This window comes from Mus musculus, chromosome 1 (genome assembly GCF_000001635.26).
Source record: "Mus musculus strain C57BL/6J chromosome 1, GRCm38.p6 C57BL/6J".
Taxonomy (NCBI): domain Eukaryota; kingdom Metazoa; phylum Chordata; class Mammalia; order Rodentia; family Muridae; genus Mus; species Mus musculus.
The window spans coordinates 62526931-62549911 of record NC_000067.6 but is presented as its reverse complement, the minus strand read 5'-3'; the positions used below and the strand labels follow the sequence as shown (position 1 = coordinate 62549911).

The 22981-nt window shown below is 42.9% G+C and overlaps 1 protein-coding gene across 3 annotated transcripts in view; it reads right to left on the bottom strand.

The window, feature by feature from the left end:
* Nucleotides 1-22981, bottom strand: part of Pard3b (par-3 family cell polarity regulator beta) — a 1003618-nt gene that overhangs the window by 92373 nt on the left and 888264 nt on the right. For all 3 annotated transcript variants that reach the window (XM_006496298.3, NM_001081050.2, XM_006496299.4), the window contains one exon: nt 17132-17267. In XM_006496298.3, coding sequence (XP_006496361.1) covers nt 17132-17267 — 136 coding nt within the window. The remainder of the gene's footprint in view (nt 1-17131; nt 17268-22981) is intronic.

The window sequence follows — 22981 nt, the reverse complement described above, 5'->3', positions numbered from 1 at the left end:
GTCAACTTTCTGCTGGCCTTTGATTTTTGCATAAGCTCGTTAAAGAGATTAGGGGTGCCCTAGGGTCAAAGATGAAAGGCATAGTCCTTAGGAAGAAAAGTATATGTGTGGGAGAGAGGAAAATAGATATTGACCTTTGGAGCAATGGAATTTGCCAAAATACTGCTTACTAACCAAGCTGACAGTCGCCTCCTGAAGTCATCATGTGTCTCTCCAAGGTAGCACAGTGAGAGTGGCTGGAGGGCCTCCCACGATGCAGTGTGCACTGTATAGTGACCCAGAACTCCAGAATGAGCAGAGGTTAAAGACGGAAGATAATGACTAAGGAGACATGGTTGTCTAGCCAGTGGAATAAATGGCGTCTAAACACGTTGGCCTGTAAACCATTGGAAACATTTATGGAACACTTCCTACAATGTCAGAGACCACTCTAAGTGCTTCCCGTGCAATCATATACGTGATCCCATACTTACATGAAACAGCACCATCAGCAGATTGTTAAAGGAGACAGAAATGGCCCACACTTTCCCAGTTAGTAGTTGGCGTAACCTTGACACATACTCGGGCAATCACTTATGATCCTGATCTATTTACGATTAAATGCTCTGCTTGCCTGTTATGTTTCTAATCAGCACTGCTCAAGCAATTCTCACCATTTCTGTGTTAGAAAGACAGGATGAGTGGACAGAGCGGTTTAGGGTATCTGGCTTCCAGAGCAGATGGTCAGGCAGGGCTGATGAGTCATGGCCCCTGTTAGAATAACTGGTGTTATGGGATCCAGCAAGCAGATATAGAACAAAGGGCTTCCCTTGGAGGATGTGAGGAGCAGTTTACTGAAGAAATCAGTTCCATTTTCAGAATCAGATCACTGATCACAGGAAGCCGGTCAGACAGGGCCATGTGACAAAACATGGGCCCTACATACAAGGAGAAGTCTCAGGGGGAAAGCACAGGCTGGCAGAGAGGTGACAGAGTGACAGGGAACAGACCGAGCAGTCCATTGTGGGAGTGGCTTGTTCCAGTCAGTCTCCTAATCCTCCCTCCTATACTTCCTCTACACACCTGATGGGTCAAAATGGACTTCTGGGGGCAAACGCTGACAAAATGATAACTTCCTGGGGTGGGGCTGAGGTAAATTTGAGCACTGGACTTTGGAAGGAAAAGTGAAGCTTCAGTGGGGAGCCATGATAGAGGAAGTCAGGGACAATTAAAGGTCAAGGGAGACATTTACAGGCAGGGCCAGAAGAATATGCCAAACATGGATGTGTCCAGGAAAGGAGGAAGAAAATGTCCTTTTCTTCCTCTGACTCTGGAGGTCCCTACTGCTGCTCCAGCCAATGGCACTGTGATTAGCACAATGTTACTGAGTTTCAGTGGAAATTTGGATGCTGGTTTGGGAAGCCCCACAACCAATCTTTCCCCTACTCCCATGGGAAATCCATGTCTCCTTCTAAATTGCCAACTTCTAAACGAGTCTCGGCAACACAGTTTATTTCTGTGTTGGGGATTGCCTGTAAACATGTTGCCTCCTTTCAAGATGATTGATGCTATGGTTTAAAAGCTGGAGATTCACTCACATGTTATATATCCCAGCTTCACCCCCATACAGCGTGCACGGCAGTGTATTCCTGTGAAAGCAACATAGAAACATAAAGGGCTAAAGCCACCACCACCAACCACAAAAACCCTCAATTGCTTTTACTTCCTTTCCTCTGCAATTCCATCTCTTCTTGAAACCCAGGTGAGCAAGTTCCTGCCATTAAACTGGCATTTCATGTTTTGCCAGTGACTAGTTCAATCAAGCTTCAGGTCTCGCCAAAGCCACTTAACTCATGAGTGCAGTAGGTCCCCTCCTTCTCCTTGCTTTGACATCATTTATATTTTTCAGTGCAGTTGTTTTGGGCTCTGAGCGGAACAGTGATCTGCGGACACAGTCCACCATTGGGGTGGGAACTGTGCGTGGAGCCCCAGGGAGCCAATTCACCAAGCAGATAATGCATACTCCCTGAAAGGAACTTGAATCTCTACTGTCCCATAAAACCCCTATGTTAGGGTGATGCTCAGGGGGAAGTGCAGAACCTTTGAGAGGTGGGGGCCTGACTGGCGGTTCTTTGGTTACTGTGGTTGGGCCTCTGGTATGTACTGAGGTAGTCAAGGCACTGATCCTTCCCTTTGGTTTCCTGGCCATGTATTAAGCCATTTTGCTGTCCTACCCATTGTCTGCCATGATGTGGTAGCTCACCACAGGCTTAGAACGATGGGCCACACAGATTATGGGTGAAACTGTAATTCAGTTCTGTGAGCCCAGGTGACCCTTCTATTTTCGAAAGTTAGTCATTTTAGGTATTTTGTAGTGGTGACAAAAAGCTAGCTCTTTCTGTATACATAATGTTAACGGCTTTTTTTTATTCCATTTTATGGCTTCAAGATTTTAAAGGAATATATGCTTCTCAAAAATGAGTATGTTATTGTCTTAGTCAGGGTGGATGCTCACAGTCATCTTTAGGATGGAACACAGGGCCCCCAATAGAGAAGCTACAGAAAGCACCCAAGGAACTGAAGGGGTCTGCAACCCTTTAGGTGGAACAACAATATGAACTAACCAGTATCCCCAGAGCTCGTATCTCTAACTGCATATGTAGCAGAAGATGGCCTAGTTGGCCATCATTGGGAAGAGAGGCCCCTTGGTATTGCAAACTTTATATGCCTCAGTACAGGGCCAAGAAGTGGGAGTGAGTGGGTAGGGAAGCAGGGCCAGGGGAGGGTATAGGGAACTTTCAGGATAGCATTTGAAATGTAAATAAAGAAAATATCTAATTAAAAAAAAAAAAAACACCATGACCAAAAGGAACTTTTTATACTCCTATGTAACAGTCCATTGGTGGGGGAAGTCAGGGCTGGAACTCAAGGCAGGAGCCTGGAGGTGGGAACTGAAGCCGAAGCTGTAGAGAAAACCTATTTACCTGTTTGCTCCTAATGGCTGTTCAGACTGCTTTCTCATAGCACCTAGAACAACCAGCCTCGGTTGGGGGCACTGTACATAGTGAGCTAGGCCCTCGAACATTAGTCATTTTCCAAGAAAATCCACCCCAGGGTTTCCCATAGACTAATCTGGTAGGGACATTTTCTTAGTTAAAGTTCCTCCTTCAAAAATGACTCCAGCTCATGTCAAGCTGACATAAAAGTAGCCAGTGCAGTTATAAAGACATATGAGCAACCCTGTGTAAAGAAAGCACGCATGCTTAGTTATTTCAAAGGATTCTATTGCTTCTTAGATTTAACTCTTAGATTTAAGGTTAACCAAAATGTCACATTCTTCAGGTAATTATAAAGCCACAAGTCTGGTAATTTCAGACGAATAGCTCAGAAATATTGTTTGAGTCCTTGGATAGATCAAAGGTACAAGATTAGTAGACAAAAGAAAGCATCCTTTTCTTTTTATGTAGCAAAGAAGAACAGCAAATTTGGGGTTGCTGATGGCCTCATGCTCTCTAGTTATAAACAGGAAAAATACATTAGATCCTTTAAAATGTAAGATAGTAAAGTTTATATAATTAGAATTTAAAGTTATTTTAGCTAACCCCTGATTGTAGTCAACATCCATTCCCTTCTGTTAATGGTACCTCAATTTCTCTTGGGGTTATTTTACCCAAACTTACTTATTATGGACTTTAGGTGGGCTTGGTTCCACCTTTTGGTTCTGCCTTCTAACCTTGTTCTTGCTTAGTCTGAATAGTCTGGCTTTGAGGACAGCTCAGGCTGAGCCAATCTAGCTATGACTACTGAACTGAATACCATTTTTAGGACATTCTGGGGTCTGCTGGGGTGAGACTTTCCACAGAGCTGATGAGTTGGAGGTGCTGACAACTTTGTTGCCACTATCTGTTCCTGAAAATGGTGCCTACAGAGAGAACTATGAAGCCAAAAGAAAGAGAGAGAAACTCCCAGTGGCCAGTCTGGAGGAGCTAGATGCAGCCACATCAGAGAACAGCAATAATGACTTCGGGCAGCAGTTTCCTGTTTTGCTTAAGCAACTGAAATCAGGTTTCCATTTTTCACAATAGAAGTGTTAGTTAACTAATTGTGATTATTCAGCGCTCTCTCTCTCTCTCTCTCTCTCTCTCTCTCTCTCTCTCTGTATGTATGTATGTATGCTTGGCTTTTGTTTTTAATAAAATTAGCATCTTTGGCTGTCAGGTGAAATTTAATCATGAAAACTCACTTAGCAAGGATATTTATATGTATGTATGTATGTATGCATGCATGCATGTATGTATTGACAGGGTTTCAGGTAACCACACTGGTTTCAAACTTGTTGGGTATTAAGGATGCTTGAACATCTGACCCTCCTGCATCCACCTCTCAGATAAAATTCCAGGCATGAGTCATCATGTTGGGCAGTGCAATTGGTTTCTATGAGTTGCTTTCAAGGAACAGACAAGAAAAATATATTGTAAGTCTCATTTCCAGTACTGGACCACTGGCAGTAAGAGCTCACACCCTTATCTATATCCTCATATTTAGAAAACAATCTTCAGATTGTTTTTGTATTTGCTTGTTGTCTTAGTTACATTTTTATCGATGCAATGAAATGCCCTAACTAAAAGCATCTACTAAAGGGGGAACAACGATTTATTCATCATACACATCCAAGTGACAGTTCATCCTGAAGAAAGTTGGGATGGAAATTCAAGCAGGGTATAAGCTGGTGGGTAGGAACTGATGCAGAGGCCATGGAGGAATGCTACATGCTGGCTTAGTCTCCATGGCTTAGCCATCCTTTGTTCTTATTGGATGACCAGCGCAAGGCTAGCACCATTCATAGTGAAAAAGTATCTCACATTAATTATCAGTCAAGAAAATAAACCACAGGCTTGTCTACAGGCCAATCTGGTAGGCAAATGTCTTCAGTGGAGGCAAATGACTCTAGTTTGTGTCAAGGTGACAGAAGACTCCATAGGACACTTGCCTATGGTCTATTTGCCTTCAATCTCTGCCTTAAGACAGTTAACATGACCTCAGCATCATGTTCTTCCTCCTTTCTGAGTTTATCTTTCACTTTGTAGGTCGGATGCTGAGCACATTCCTCCAACTTGGTTCCTAGATCACCAGCCCAACACTACGAGAAAATCTTTTCAAGTGATTTTTGTTGTTGCTGTTGTTTGTTTGTTTGTATTAACCCAGCTACCTCTTTTGTTTGTGACCATACTGGACCTGAGTCAACTGCCTTACTGGAAGGAAGTGATATCAATTTTTTTTTTTTTTTTTTTTTTTTTAGGACAGTAGTCACTAACATGCCATGTCAGGGTAAAGAGATATCACCCACCATTTTCCCCATATATACACATGGGCTCATTCTCTCTTCCCATCTGGAGTCTACAAACTCTCTCATAGGTAAACATTCTTGTTTAGCCCAGAATTTCAAAAGGGAGGGAGAGTAATAATAACACACATTATACAGCTCATGAAGAAGGCAACAATAGAGGCAGGGACAGTTGCAGAAAACTTGAGAGCCACCCTATTTCCGGAATTACTTACAGGGTATTCCTGCTGCTATTAAATAAGCAGATAATCTTTATCTGCTAATAAAAAAGGCAGCCTGTTGCCAGAGGACAGTGACAGTCTTAACAAGTTTTACAGAAAATAAAAAAATACCAGCAGATAGCAGGTATCATGTTTTCTTTTGGCAAATGTTAACACTCTACAGCTAGCATATCTTGCTTACTTAATTGGGCCTATAAAAACCCACCAGGCCATTTCACAGGGAGTCATTGAAATTCTCTAGACCAATTCTTTCTAGCTTTTCAGAGCCTGGATGAGAAAACAGCTACAAAGAAGGCTGATGGAAATGACTTCTCAGCTCTCTGGCCCATATTTACAAACCTTACAATCTTTATGTGTTCGCTTGTTGTAAAACATATGAAGTGAATAAATCAGGCAGGTTATTATTACTATTATTATTTTGGCTTAGAGAAGAAAAAAAATATATAACACTGACATGAGAAAAGAATAATAAAATATGTTGGCTGAGGCAAGCCCCAAATTGCCTAAATAGCTCCCAGAGCACCTTGTCTGCAACTGACTACAGACCCAATACATTAAGTTGCCCCCTCTGAGTCCAGACAGGAGCGGCTTACAGCTCTGCCCACATGCACTATTGTCCTATGGAGTACTGGCTTAGATAGTGAGTCCCTCTATATTAGATACAATGCCACATTTTTGCTGCCAGTGATTGGCCTCCACTGAGACTGAGCAAATGAATATTTATTGGAACTGATATTGAGGAAATAAATATTTATTAAAATTGAGCAGGAGATAGAGAAAATGGAAAAGTCATGCAAAAAGAAGAAATTGTGAGAGCTGTCTTAGAAGCAGGCCACTGCGTGTATATAGTACCAAAGGAAAATAAACAGTCGTCAGTTCCATTGATAAAACCACTTTCAGATATTCATTTAGTAATCTTTTCAGCAAACGTTTTCATCATTTTGGGTTTAAAGGCTTCTGTGAGTACATTTTCTTGTTCTCTGGCCTACTTTTAATCAAGCTTGAGGGCACAGCTGGACAGCATCTGTAGTGATAGCGTCCGGGAGCCATTGCGGAGGCATGCTAATGCATCTGGATAGCTATGGAGATAGCTGTTAGTAAAGGGCTTGCTTTGCGAGCATGAAAACCCAGGTTCTATTTCTAGAACCTTCATTACAAAAAGAGCCAGGGATGGATGGTGGAAAATGCTTAGAATCACGGCACTGGGCAGATGGAGACTGTGGAAATCCTTAGAGTTTGTTATTCAGCCATCCTAGTTGAAGTGATCCAAGATCAGTGGGAGACCCTACCCTCCAAAACAAAACAAAGATGGACAGATCCTGGAGATTCATGTCTGGACTCCATACATATGCACACACATGTGTATATGTGCCTGTACACTTGTGTACCCACAAACATGAGCACACAGATAGGTAAGTATACACACAGTGCATATTACAGAACACACACGCATATATGTATATATCATTTCTTATCACTATTCTTGAAATTATAGAGATTAAAAACTATCTAGGTAACGCTGACATTACATTAGGTATTATCAATAGTGTGGAGATTCTCCAAAGTATGTAGGAGAAAGCCTGCAGGTTCTATATAAATCTGCAGCATTTTAAATAAGGGACTTGAACATCTGCAGGTTTTGCAGAGTGGTCCTGAGGACAGCAAGGGAGGATGAGAGTTGCAGGGTAATTTATCGTCTTAATTTTCCCTTGGCAGATCAGAAGTTTTCTGGAATAGGATGATTTTGGAGGACACTCTTTAGGCCTCTTTACCTGAGTGTGTTAGTATACTGGGGCAGCTCTAAGTCTGTGAAATATTTCTGATGATCATGATGATGATGGTTTTGTAAGCAAATGTGGCCTTCTTAGATATTCCTGGAAGTGGAAGGAACCAACACTTGATTTCCATGATCAAGTCTGAATCTCAGAATGCTTGTTGACTCCCCGGAGAAGTATAAGTTATCAGGGGTGGCTTTGCCTCCCAGTCCTTGATTTGACTTTAACAAGGACTCCTGTGGTGCCGAGGACCAGAATAATCTAGCTAGACACCACAGTCTCATGAAAGATGCTTTGTCGTGTCTGGCTGAGAGAGAGAAATGAAATGCTAACTCCCTAAGCTTTCTCTCCTAGATCTCTCCAAATGGAGCAAGACAAAGGTGTAATTTCTCAGGCCTCCCCTAGACAAAAGGTACCAGTGTTTTTCTTTGGCATAGGGAAAGGAGTGGAAAGGATGCTGAGATTCTAATCCCCAGTTTGGAGTATCTCAGGCGATCACAGATCACAGAGAACACTTGTCTTTTATGACACTGCAGTTCCCAGCATCCCTCTGGGATGCCTTAGACTCAAATTGTCTGGGAAACATAAAATCAGTCACATTTGGCAAAGCTCAATACACCAGAGCATGGGAAACACAAATTAAAATAGATACTACTTCAATCACTAAACTGTTTGGTTACAAGTTTGTTTGGTGTAAAGAGAACCATTAGAAAAGGGTGCTCCCAAAGGGCCAACCCCCAAATCAGGTTTGGGGAGCTTCACAGGCTTAGCGTCTCCATTCTTTCAGTGCAAAGTAAAGAAATCTTTAAATAAGGTCGCAATAACAAGGGGTAGTCATTCAGAAATTACTTTCTTATTGTGCTCATAGGAATTGAACAACACTTGTCAGAGCACGGGCTATGGTGTTCAGTTCTCGGGATTGCGGCAATCACTTTATCACGGGTTCTTGTTAAGGGAACGCAGGAACTGAGCCTCGTCTAGAGAACCTCACATCTCTCGCTTAAGGCAGTAAATCAATCGGGACCGAGTGTGAGGCAGGGTGAATGATTACTGCATTTGCTATTCCCTAGAAATTGTTCTTTTCTACTATTGATAATCTAAGAGACATTATCCCATGACTGTAAATATCATTCTGTTTAATTCTAATACTTGTATAACACGGAACTCGTTACTGGTTTGGTTGCAAAGTCTTGGCACGCCTTTCTCCAAACAGGCTGACATCACTGGTTTGGATCACCAATATGCACAATGTACTTCTGCTAATATTTATTTATACATTTAATTGGTTTGGAGTTTTGTGTTGGGAGCCGCCCCCACATTCGCCGTTACAAGATGGCGCTGACAGCTGTGTTCTAAGTGGTAAACAAATAATCTGCGCATGTGCCAAGGGTATCTTATGACTACTTGTGCTCTGCCTTCCCCGTGACGTCAACTCGGCCGATGGGCTGCAGCCAATCAGGGAGTGACACGTCCGAGGCGAAGGAGAATGCTCCTTAAGAGGGACGGGGTTTTTGCTTTTCGCTCTCTCTTGCTTCGCTCTCTTGCTTCGCTCTCTTGCTTCTCTCTCTTGTCTCTCGCTCTCTCTCTTGCTTTTTCGCTCTCTTGCTTTTCCCTCTCTCTTGCTTCTTGCTCTCTTTTCCTGAAGATGTAAGAATAAAGCTTTGCCGCAGAAGATTCTGGTCTGTGGTGTTCTTCCTGGCCGGTCGTGAGAACGCGTCTAATAACAATTGGTGCCGAATTCCGGGACGAGAAAATCCGGGACGAGAAAAAACTCCGGACTGGCGCAGGAGGGATACTTCATTCCAGAACCAGAACTGCGAATCAAGGTTATAAGGTTCCCGTAACACAGACTGTTGAGAAGGATTCAACTGCCGAATTCAGAACTCATCAGCTGGGGAACGACGGTGATAAAGGTTCCCGTAAAGCAGACTGTTAAGAAGGATTCAACTGTATGAATTCAGAACTTTTCAGCTGGGGAACGAGAGTACCAGTGAGTATGTTTGGCCTTGAATTTTTTCTGGTGTTAGGAGCCCTTTTGTTCTTTTTCACATGCTATCAAGTGATTAAGATAGGGCTGAAAATTCTAGAGGAAATTCAGGACAAGCTATCAGAAGTAAAGCGGGAAGAAAGAGTAGGAACAAAGAGAAAATATGGTTCACAAAATAAGTATACAGGCCTTTCCAAGGGTCTTGAACCCGAGGAAAAGTTAAGGTTAGGTAGGAATACCTGGAGAGAGATTAGAAGAAAAAGAGGAAAAAGGGAGAAGAAAAAAGATCGATTAGCGGAGGTCTCTAGGAGATACTCGTCACTAGATGAGCTCAGGAAGCCAGCTCTTAGTAGCTCTGAAGCAGATGAAGAATCCTCCTCTGAGGAAACAGACTGGGAGGAAGAAGCAGCCCATTACCAGCCAGCTAATCGGTCAAGAAAAAAGCCAAAAGCGGCTGGCGAAGGCCAGTTTGCTAATTGGCCTCAGGGCAATCGGCTACCAGGTGCACTCCCGCCCTATGCGGAGTCCCCGCCCTGCGTAGTGCGTCAGCCCGTAGTGCGTCAGCAATGCGCAGAGAGGCAGTGCGCAGACTCATTCATTCCCCGAGAGGAACAAAGGAAAATAGAACAGGCATTTCCAGTCTTTGAAGGAGCCGAGGGTGGGCGTGTCCACGCTCCGGTAGAATACGTACAGATTAAGGAAATTGCCGAGTCGGTTCGTAAATACGGAACCAATGCTAATTTTACCTTGGCGCAGTTAGACAGGCTCGCTGGCATGGCACTAACTCCTGCCGATTGGCAGACGGTTGTAAAAGCCGCTCTCCCTAGTATGGGCAAATATATGGAATGGAAAGCGCTTTGGCACGAAGCTGCACAGGCGCAGGCCCGAGCAAACGCAGCTGCTTTGACTCCAGAGCAGAGAGATTGGACTTTTGACTTGTTAACGGGTCAGGGAGCTTATTCTGCTGATCAGACAAACTACCATTGGGGAGCTTATGCCCAGATTTCTTCCACGGCTATTAGGGCCTGGAAGGCGCTCTCTCGAGCAGGTGAAACCACTGGTCAGTTAACAAAAATAATCCAGGGACCTCAGGAATCCTTCTCAGATTTTGTGGCCAGAATGACAGAGGCAGCAGAGCGTATTTTTGGAGAGTCAGAGCAAGCTGCGCCTCTCATAGAACAGCTAATCTACGAGCAAGCCACAAAGGAGTGCCGAGCGGCCATAGCCCCAAGAAAGAACAAAGGCTTACAAGACTGGCTCAGGGTCTGTCGAGAGCTTGGGGGACCCCTCAGCAATGCAGGTTTAGCGGCTGCCATCCTTCAATCCCAAAACCGCTCCATGGGCAGAAATGATCAGAGGACATGTTTTAACTGCGGAAAGCCTGGGCATTTTAAGAAAGATTGCAGAGCTCCAGATAAACAGGGAGGGACTCTCACTCTTTGCTCTAAGTGTGGCAAGGGTTATCATAGAGCTGACCAGTGTCGCTCTGTGAGGGATATAAAGGGCAGAATTCTTCCCCCACCTGATAGTCAATCAACTGATGTGCCAAAAAACGGGTCATCGGGCCCTCGGTCCCAGGGCCCTCAAAGATATGGGAACCGGTTTGTCAGGACCCAGGAAGCAGTCAGAGAGGCGACCCAGGAAGACCCACAAGGGTGGACCTGCGTGCCGCCTCCGACTTCCTATTAATGCCTCAAATGAGTATTCAGCCGGTGCCGGTGGAGCCTATACCATCCTTGCCCCCGGGAACCATGGGCCTTATTCTCGGCCGAGGTTCACTCACCTTGCAGGGCTTAGTAGTCCACCCTGGAGTTATGGATTGTCAACATTCCCCTGAAATACAGGTCCTGTGCTCAAGCCCTAAAGGCGTTTTTTCTATTAGTAAAGGAGATAGGATAGCTCAGCTGCTGCTCCTCCCTGATAATACCAGGGAGAAATCTGCAGGACCTGAGATAAAGAAAATGGGCTCCTCAGGAAATGATTCTGCCTATTTGGTTGTATCTTTAAATGATAGACCTAAGCTCCGCCTTAAGATTAATGGAAAAGAGTTTGAAGGCATCCTTGATACCGGAGCAGATAAAAGTATAATCTCTACACATTGGTGGCCCAAAGCATGGCCCACCACAGAGTCATCTCATTCATTACAGGGCCTAGGATATCAATCATGTCCCACTATAAGCTCCGTTGCCTTGACGTGGGAATCCTCTGAAGGGCAGCAAGGGAAATTCATACCTTATGTGCTCCCACTCCCGGTTAACCTCTGGGGAAGGGATATTATGCAGCATTTGGGCCTTATTTTGTCCAATGAAAACGCCCCATCAGGAGGGTATTCAGCTAAAGCAAAAAATATCATGGCAAAGATGGGTTATAAAGAAGGAAAAGGGTTAGGACATCAAGAACAGGGAAGGATAGAGCCCATCTCACCTAATGGAAACCAAGACAGACAGGGTCTGGGTTTTCCATAGCGGCCATTGGGGCAGCACGACCCATACCATGGAAAACAGGGGACCCAGTGTGGGTTCCTCAATGGCACCTATCCTCTGAAAAACTAGAAGCTGTGATTCAACTGGTAGAGGAACAATTAAAACTAGGCCATATTGAACCCTCTACCTCACCTTGGAATACTCCAATTTTTGTAATTAAGAAAAAGTCAGGAAAGTGGAGACTGCTCCATGACCTCAGAGCCATTAATGAGCAAATGAACTTATTTGGCCCAGTACAGAGGGGTCTCCCTGTACTTTCCGCCTTACCACGTGGCTGGAATTTAATTATTATAGATATTAAAGATTGTTTCTTTTCTATACCTTTGTGTCCAAGAGATAGGCCCAGATTTGCCTTTACCATCCCCTCTATTAATCACATGGAACCTGATAAGAGGTATCAATGGAAGGTCTTACCACAGGGAATGTCCAATAGTCCTACAATGTGCCAACTTTATGTGCAAGAAGCTCTTTTGCCAGTGAGGAAACAGTTCCCCTCTTTAATTTTGCTCCTTTACATGGATGACATCCTCCTGTGCCATAAAGACCTTACCATGCTACAAAAGGCATATCCTTTTCTACTTAAAACTTTAAGTCAGTGGGGTCTACAGATAGCCACAGAAAAGGTCCAAATTTCTGATACAGGACAATTCTTGGGCTCTGTGGTGTCCCCAGATAAGATTGTGCCCCAAAAGGTAGAGATAAGAAGAGATCACCTCCATACCTTAAATGATTTTCAAAAGCTGTTGGGAGATATTAATTGGCTCAGACCCTTTTTAAAGATTCCTTCTGCTGAATTAAGGCCTTTGTTTAGTATTTTAGAAGGAGATCCTCATATCTCCTCCCCTAGGACTCTTACTCTAGCTGCTAACCAGGCCTTACAAAAAGTGGAAAAAGCCTTACAGAATGCACAATTACAACGTATTGAGGATTCGCAGCCTTTCAGTTTGTGTGTCTTTAAGACAGCACAATTACCAACTGCAGTTTTGTGGCAGAATGGGCCATTGTTGTGGATCCATCCAAACGTATCCCCAGCTAAAATAATAGATTGGTATCCTGATGCAATTGCACAGCTTGCCCTTAAAGGCCTAAAAGCAGCAATCACCCACTTTGGGCAAAGTCCATATCTTTTAATTGTACCTTATACCGCTGCACAGGTTCAAACCTTGGCAGCCGCATCTAATGATTGGGCAGTTTTAGTTACCTCCTTTTCAGGAAAAATAGATAACCATTATCCAAAACATCCAATCTTACAGTTTGCCCAAAATCAATCTGTTGTGTTTCCACAAATAACAGTAAGAAACCCACTTAAAAATGGGATTGTGGTATATACTGATGGATCAAAAACTGGCATAGGTGCCTATGTGGCTAATGGTAAAGTGGTATCCAAACAATATAATGAAAATTCACCTCAAGTGGTAGAATGTTTAGTGGTCTTAGAAGTTTTAAAAACCTTTTTAAAACCCCTTAATATTGTGTCAGATTCCTATTATGTGGTTAATGCAGTAAATCTTTTAGAAGTGGCTGGAGTGATTAAGCCTTCCAGTAGAGTTGCCAATATTTTTCAGCAGATACAATTAGTTTTGTTATCTAGAAGATCTCCTGTTTATATTACTCATGTTAGAGCCCATTCAGGCCTACCTGGCCCCATGGCTCTGGGAAATGATTTGGCAGATAAGGCCACTAAAGTGGTGGCTGCTGCCCTATCATCCCCGGTAGAGGCTGCAAGAAATTTTCATAACAATTTTCATGTGACGGCTGAAACATTACGCAGTCGTTTCTCCTTGACAAGAAAAGAAGCCCGTGACATTGTTACTCAATGTCAAAGCTGCTGTGAGTTCTTGCCAGTTCCTCATGTGGGAATTAACCCACGCGGTATTCGACCTCTACAGGTCTGGCAAATGGATGTTACACATGTTTCTTCCTTTGGAAAACTTCAATATCTCCATGTGTCCATTGACACATGTTCTGGCATCATGTTTGCTTCTCCGTTAACTGGAGAAAAAGCCTCACATGTGATTCAACATTGTCTTGAGGCATGGAGTGCTTGGGGGAAACCCAAACTCCTTAAGACTGATAATGGACCAGCTTATACGTCTCAAAAATTCCAACAGTTCTGCCGTCAGATGGACGTAACCCACCTGACTGGACTTCCATACAACCCTCAAGGACAGGGTATTGTTGAGCGTGCGCATCGCACCCTCAAAACCTATCTTATAAAACAGAAGAGGGGAACTTTTGAGGAGACTGTACCCCGAGCACCAAGAGTGTCGGTGTCTTTGGCACTCTTTACACTCAATTTTTTAAATATTGATGCTCATGGCCATACTGCGGCTGAACGTCATTGTTCAGAGCCAGATAGGCCCAATGAGATGGTTAAATGGAAAAATGTCCTTGATAATAAATGGTATGGCCCGGATCCTATCTTGATAAGATCCAGGGGAGCTATCTGTGTTTTCCCACAGAATGAAGACAACCCATTTTGGGTACCAGAAAGACTCACCCGAAAAATCCAGACTGACCAAGGGAATACTAATGTCCCTCGTCTTGGTGATGTCCAGGGCGTCAATAATAAAGAGAGAGCAGCGTTGGGGGATAATGTCGACATTTCCACTCCCAATGACGGTGATGTATAATGCTCAAGTATTCTCCTGCTTTTTTACCACTAACTAGGAACTGGGTTTGGCCTTAATTCAGACAGCCTTGGCTCTGTCTGGACAGGTCCAGATGACTGACACCATTAACACTTTGTCAGCCTCAGTGACTACAGTCATAGATGAACAGGCCTCAGCTAATGTCAAGATACAGAGAGGTCTCATGCTGGTTAATCAACTCATAGATCTTGTCCAGATACAACTAGATGTATTATGACAAATAACTCAGCAGGGATGTGAACAAAAGTTTCCGGGATTGTGTGTTATTTCCATTCAGTATGTTAAATTTACTAGGGCAGCTAATTTGTCAAAAAGTCTTTTTCAGTATATGTTACAGAATTGGATGGCTGAATTTGAACAGACCCTTCGAGGCTTGCCATCATTCAGGTCAACTCCACGCGCTTGGACCTGTCCCTGACCAAAGGATTACCCAATTGGATCTCCTCAGCATTTTCTTTCTTTAAAAAATGGGTGGGATTAATATTATTTGGAGATACACTTTGCTGTGGATTAGTGTTGCTTCTTTGATTGGTCTGTAAGCTTAAGGCCTAAACTAGGAGAGACAAGGTGGTTATTGCCCAGGCGCTTGCAGGACTAGAACATGGAGCTTCCCCTGATATATCTATGCTTAGGCAATAGGTCGCTGGCCACTCAGCTCTTATATCTCACGAGGCTAGTCTCATTGCACGAGATAGAGTGAGTGTGCTTCAGCAGCCCGAGAGAGTTGCAAGGCTAAGCACTGCAATGGAAAGGCTCTGCGGCATATATGAGCCTATTCTAGGGAGACATGTCATCTTTCATGAAGGTTCAGTGTCCTAGTTCCCTTCCCCCAGGCAAAACGACACGGGAGCAGGTCAGGGTTGCTCTGGGAAAAAGCCTGTAAGCCTAAGAGCTAATCCTGTACATGGCTCCTTTACCTACACACTGGGGATTTGACCTCTATCTCCACTCTCATTAATATGGGTGGCCTATTTGCTCTTATTAAAAGAAAAAGGGGGAGATGTTGGGAGCCGCCCCCACATTCGCCGTTACAAGATGGCGCTGACAGCTGTGTTCTAAGTGGTAAACAAATAATCTGCGCATGTGCCAAGGGTATCTTATGACTACTTGTGCTCTGCCTTCCCCGTGACGTCAACTCGGCCGATGGGCTGCAGCCAATCAGGGAGTGACACGTCCGAGGCGAAGGAGAATGCTCCTTAAGAGGGACGGGGTTTTTGCTTTTCGCTCTCTCTTGCTTCGCTCTCTTGCTTCGCTCTCTTGCTTCTCTCTCTTGTCTCTCGCTCTCTCTCTTGCTTTTTCGCTCTCTTGCTTTTCCCTCTCTCTTGCTTCTTGCTCTCTTTTCCTGAAGATGTAAGAATAAAGCTTTGCCGCAGAAGATTCTGGTCTGTGGTGTTCTTCCTGGCCGGTCGTGAGAACGCGTCTAATAACAGTTTTGTTTATCTGTTTTGTTCTGTTTTGGAGTCTGGATCTCATACAGTCAGGTTGCTTCAGTCTTAGCATGTAGATGAGGCTGGCCTTGAACTTGTGATCCTCCTACTCTGGCTCCTCAGAACTGGAATTACATACGTGTGTACCTTCCCTGGCTCCACTGGTGTTTAAAACTCCATTCTATGACAGGGACTCTCCTGGCCTGGGGAGTTGCCATTGTTCTGCACAGCAGTGGAGATGCTGAAACTAAAGTTCAGTCCACACATCATTTGTGATCTCATAGGTAGAGATGTGAAAATTAGGAGAATTCGGTCCATTCTCCATTCCTTGACCTTGTGAACAGAAATGAGTGAAACACGAGCAGGAGACTCTTCTGTAATATGCTTGTTTTTACAGGGAGATGGCACCAATCATCCAAAAGGACACATAGGATGGATGTTACAGTGGCCACACTCAGCTCTGTTCCAGCTAACAGTGTCAAGAACCAATACTTAGTACTATGTATTGAGTACTAGGTGTAAGTCAAGCACTGTAGCTGACATTTTCTTATCATCTAATGCTAAGTCCTCTCTCTGGGCAATTTTGTGGGTGCTCATGAGTTAAGTACATTTTATAGGTAGACTTAAAAGGCAGGGGAAAAATTGTGCTACCCAGAGAAATCAGAGTATCCCTCTAGTGCTGACATTATTCTTTTCTGTTCCTTTAATGCTGAATGAATTAGCACAGTGAATCCTCATACAAAAACTTCCCTTATCTCAAGGCACTCCATTCTATTATACTAGTAAGATTTGGGGAACATGAATTGCCCAGATCTCATATACAAACAATTGATATCTTTGACAATAGTCCTCTGAAATTTATTTCTATTTACCACTTTCTAAAGAAGAGACATCTTATATTGCCAGGTCTATTAATGCTGGGCCTAATATTTAAGGTCTAAGAGGAGGACAGATTAAGGTGCACAAACATTCTTCGTCCTCTTTAAAGTAGCTGACATCTGCTTGGCCCAGACCAGTGAGATACCCAACAGGAAGTAAATGAGAGAGCACAGAGAATGAGCAAGCACAGCTGTGTGGTTTGATTTATATAAACAACTTCTGTGGGAGAAGATGGCTGTGGTCTGGGTAGTGTTCATATCTATAAAACTCAAGAAACCTGAGTGTAACCCAATATGCACAGAACTTTCTTGACCTGACTGTGTACTTCTGCTCCGAATTATTTTGGGAGAGAGGAATTTATGATTGGAATCAGACATGGGCTTACCCAGCGGAGGTCATGGTCAGATGGCCGTGCTCTTGTGTTTTCATCTTCATACAAAAGGAACCCTTCTCTCCGAGCCTGGTAATACTCCTTCCGAAGCTTCTGGATGCGGTCCGTGGTTCCAGCCATGGGTCGGCCACTGTAGCACATGAATAGACATGGTCACATGGTGTATGTCAGCCTCGGAGATCTCCCTATTAAAGGGCCTGACATCCAAATTTGAAAGATTTGACAGTGTAATTTAAACTAGGAAAATGGTGAAATCAGTAATAAAATGAGCAAAGAAAGGGCATCACACCACACACACACACACACACACACACACACACACACATACACACACATATTTGATTCCAAGGGTCAAAGCATCTAACTTGGCACTAATAAATGCTTTGGGAATGAGAAGGTGAGATAATGTCCTGACCTCTTAGAGCAATTAAAAGCAGTCCACTTTTCTTCTTATGATCATATATACAGGGGCTTGGTTAAATTTTAATATGGGAATTTCATTCCTTCAAATGCCATTGCTTATTTGAGATCAAATCTCAGTTGTTTGAGCTGAAGGTTGAATGTGACAGATGATTGGCTGACCTGCACCAGCATTCCTTTCAGAGAAACTCGAGAACTTTTGGTGTCTGTGTGTGTGTGTGTGTGTGTGTGTGTGTGTGTGTGTGTGTATTAGGGAGTGGGGTGACAGCAGAATATAAATTAATATATGAGTAAAGACAGACTATAGGTAAGGAAAGAAGGTGAAAGATACAGCCACAAGTTACAGACAGAGTAAGGGAAGGTGGATGATATCTCTATGTTCTAATGAGTTCTTTGTTTACGGATCATGTCTCTCTGTGTTAGTCACTTGTTCTGCCTGGGACTTACAGCTTGCCCAGTGCCACTTTGGGCAGCTAGCAGTCCCTTTTTAGTTTGGATGGATTTGTTATGGTTATGTTAACAGACTCAGGATTCTGCTTGGGCTTTATAATCCAGAGATACAGGTCTGAATTGTCTTTGACCTTCCCTTGTTCATCTAACGATTGAGTGTCCAACTGGGTTGGACCTCACGTTAAGATCTAGAGATGAACAGTTCACATTCTTTCCCTGGAAGAGTCACATTCTTGGAGGAAGAGGACAGAAAGACCTACAGAAAACTAGGACCCAGGAGGATGGTTGCTATAACAGTGATCTGCACAGGGGTTATGGGAACATGAGTGTGTAAGTTTTGACAGGGTGAGAGCAGGCCATGGGAGGTGATGGTAGAAGACTCCATAGAGGAGGTGACACTCTAGCTCAGTGGTTCTCAACCTGTGGCTTGTGACCCCTTTGAGGATTGCATATCAGATCTTCTGCATATCAGATATTTACATTAGGATTCACAACAGTAGCAAAATTACAGTTAAGAAGTAGCAACAAAATAATTTAGTGGTTGGGAGTCATCATGACATGAGGAACTGTATTAAAGGGCTGCAGTGTTAGTAGGTTGAGAACTACTGATCTTGCTGAAATTTAGAGGCTACATTGCCAGTAAGTGGCTGGGTAGGCGAGAGGAGGCAATTTCAGGTAGGGAGAGAACAAAGCAAGCAAATCTTGCTTTTGGGATTCATTTCCCAGTCAGTACATTTGGACAAGTAGAGGTCCCAACTGCCTTTGTTCTGTCTCCTACACATATCCGATAATATATTTCCCCTTCTTCATGCTGGTGACCTGAGCCTTGGCTAAGAACCACTCTTTCAGTTATGAGTTATATGGGAGGGACTGTGGAAAGAGGAACAAATGAAGACTGGACAGGTAGGTAGCACCTGATATGAAGAACCTTGCCTGTCATTAAGGCCTCTGCATATTATGGTTAATTTTTACATTTAAATAAGATATCTGATTTTTAAAAAAGGTGAGCTGTCTAAATCAAAGTATTTGAAAATTAAACTGAAAAGTTATAAAAAGAAAGCAGGAAAATAGCAAGCTTGCAGGACACAGTCTTCTACTTGATGGCAAGGTAGTGGCGAGCGTGGCCACATGTTGGCTCTGTGGTCTCTTGCTATTGAGTATGCACTGGCCACTGGGCTTCAGGAGCACACCAGAGATGGCAACTAAGCAACAACTAATACTTTTGATTTAAAAAAAATGGGGGGGGGGGAACCCTGACAGAGCCTGTCAGAAAGATGGCTCAGCATTTAGGAGGACCTGGGTTTGGTTCCCAGCACCAACGTCAGGAGGTTCATAGCTACTCTAACTCCAGAGAGTCTGTCACCTCTGGCCTCTGAGGGCACCTGCACACATAAGCATGTACCCCATACAGATACCCCATACAGATACACATGTACAATAGTAAGTAAAGAGTAAGAGTAAATCTTTAAAAAGAATAGGACAAATGCTTGGGCTGTGGGGGCAGAGGGGAGGGCAGTGGAACACAGACCTTTATTTTCCTTCAGGATATATGTAAAAATTCTGAAAATAGTTCTAATTCTCCCCTCTCTCCTTTTTTTTAATTAAAAAAGATAACTCCCAAAGACAATGAGGGCTCTCGAGGCTTTCCTGGAGCACATGTGGCGAGAGCGTGTCACCTCTGAGAGCTGCCTGGGCTCCCCAGTAACACAAGATGACTGCGGTGGCTGGATCCCATGCTCCGGCTTCTGCTGGTTATAGGGATGTGAAGGCAGCATTCAGGCTCACCAGATGAGTTCAATCAACGTGGTGCAAACACCGCATACATAATCTATTAGTTTACCCCAAAGAAACCGAAGCATTGAATTCAAGTGGAATGAAGTCATCAGTAAGAAAGGAAAACAGAAAAAGGAGAGAAAGGTGCTGTTTTAAAAATGGACCAAACACCACAATATTCTTCTATTTGTGGTGGGGGGAAAATCATATGCAGACTATAAACTGTTCTTCCATATGCCTATAAATATATGAATTTTAAAAATATGGGTTTGATCAGATTGCCATTCTCAAATAAGACAGTAGGGCAAGAATATCAAAGCAGCTGTTCAGGATTCAAATACGTCCCTTATGGCTGACAGGAGCGTGACTATTTACCTGGGAAAGAAATCTGGCCCCAGTAAAAAAACAGGAGAGGCCTGGTTTGGTCTCCATGCAAAACATGCTGTGTCTTCTCCCAAGTGTGAATATTCTAAGATGATATTTGGAGTAAAGCACAAGTCTTTTATCATAACTTGAGACTACCTTTCAATACTTTGTCTTACCTTTCCCATTCCTAAGCCTTTTCCTGCCATTAGTAACAACAGTGTGTTTTTTCATATGTTAACGTTAGGAATCACTTATGCTGATTTCAGGTTTTAACTACTCTCAGTAGATAACACACATGTTTATCACTAAATTAATAAAATGTTACATATTATAGTGTTGTAAGCATGCCAGTCAATTGATTCTATTTTGTGTTGGAGTTGTGCAAATTGAGCGATTTGATGCTAGATTTATACACACATTGTAGCAATGGTATCAACTATTATAATTCATACCATAAATATATTGATACAGATTTTTTTACTCATATTATTTGTCAGAAGCCACATCACTAATCAATTGAAGGACCATAGATAGTCTCAGAATCCTTTTCAAGTCAAAACTTCAGAAAACCACTAACCAACTATAGGGGTGGACACTTGAGTGGACTTTATAGTTCTAATGTAATAGCTTTGGGAAATACCTCAAAGTTTGGAAAGAATACTGAAAGATAAGGTTTGTTATTCTGCTCACTGAAATGAAGAGGCTCACAGCTAACAGATGACAGAGAAGGTGAATCTGATTCCAAACATTCCTGTAGCTTTCTACTTACAATAGAGCCCTTTTCTTCTATCTCTGCTTATATCTTAGAGACCTGGGTCTCTAGTAGACACCAAACATCATGGACTTTTAAAGCTAGGGCACTGGAGTTGACTCCTGAAGGTCCTAGGTGCCAATCATTCTATCTTCTTGCTTTTATCGAACATAGTAGCATGAGTTCTGGGAAACCTAGCTGACATACTCAGAAGTGATATCAAGTTCTTATGTAATGCAAACCCCTTAAAGGATTAGACGCTTTACCTCTAACTTCGTCACTACTTGGAAGGTAGGCTTTCTGTATTCGTTGTCTGGGCAGTGCAGAGTTTGCATCCTCTGAGTGTTTGCTTGCTTGCTTGCTTGTTTCTAAACCAGGGCAAGGATTATAGTTCTGCATGACCACACTCAGGTGAGCCTGGCTGTTCTTAAAAAAAAAAATAGCTCTATCTATTTTATGTAGGTGACCAGTAATGGTCTTAGAATGTTGAATGAACTCAAGCCATATATAAATACATTTGTGTTATTTAGGATTTCTTACCAATTACGTAGCCTATGCCTTTAAAGGCAGATGTATCTTTAAACAGGCCTCCTTATAGCACTGCTGAGATGGACAGGGCTTACTGTTGTAATGGGTTTTATTTTCTTTGCAGTTATCTACAGTCAGAAATGACCATCATATGTGAAAACTTTCGCACCAAGGCACTACATACTTTTTTTTTTTAATCTAAACTGACTCTTGCTCATAATCTCCTGAATAGGAGCACTTCTTAGAAATAAGCCTAAGCATAGTACAGTCCTCTGCTCTGTCCTTGCTGCCGGGGGCTGGAGAAAGGAAACTGGCTTTATGGAGCATCTGTGCTGTCCGGGGCATGGGATCTGCGCTTCTTATCCAGCTCCACTCAGATCTGTGAGGATGGTGTTGTCGGCATTCCCCCGACTCACACACTGGGGCTCAGAGAAGTAGAGAAACACAAGTGGAGAGTGCTGGGCTAGGCTTTCGTGCCTGTAAAACTCTAGCTGTTTCTTCTATATCATGTTGCCTTGGGAGAAAGGCATTAAAATGCAGCAGGCATTTTGGAACAGCAGTTCACAGGCGTTTCAACACAGAGGGAATTTAGCACAGCACATTTATAGGCATACCTTTTGATACTCTTTTATTTGCACAGATCTTTGCTATAAAAATAGGAATAGAAGTAGCTAAAGTAATAGGAATACAAGCGATGAAGTCTGGATTCATTAGAGGAATGATGTTGGAGTGATTGCAGACTGACATTTCTGGGCAATTAATATTATATCACTAACAGGCTTATGTGGGAAACTGGTGTAAAACTGAATGAGGTGCAGAAGAAAATCAGCATATATGACTAAGATCCCACATGCAAGCCACAGTGTGTGGATGAGGCACAGGGCGGGAAAGCAACCAGTGCTGGGGCAGGGCAAGTTCTGTCTATGTGCAGTTTCATTTTGCTAACTATGCTTGAAAATCCACAAAAGATTCTGAAAAAAAAATCCATCTTAAGAGAGATTATCATCAACATAATTATTATGTTTTGTTGGAGAAAAATTCCTGCCCAATAAAAATTTTGAGAGATTCTTATGTATGTATTGAGGATCATTAATACAAAAAACATTTAGATTTATACACCCTTTAGGCCTCACAGCATTTATACAAGTACTGTATAGATTTAATATTCTATGATGAAAATACATTTAAATAGTGTGCCCATAATACTAAAGACACTTAATAATAAATACTTGATTTTAAGAGGGCTTAATTTTATAGAATTCTCCCAATTACATTTTGCCCACCAAAGCTCTGAACATTATTTGATATAAACATTTACTGAAAAATATGTCTATGTTATTATATCCTACCACCAAAGAGTGCCCATTCGTATATTAGCATTTTCATCCTGCATAGATATTTTGATTTTGCATCCAGTGACATTTGGGGACCCTAACTGACTATCCATGGAGAGCATTTTGGGATTCTTGTTTCTGTTTTCTTCTCAAATTCTCCCTTATTATCTGTGCTGATGTAACTGTGCTCACCAGAGAAAGGCGCTCTAAAGAGATGCTTGT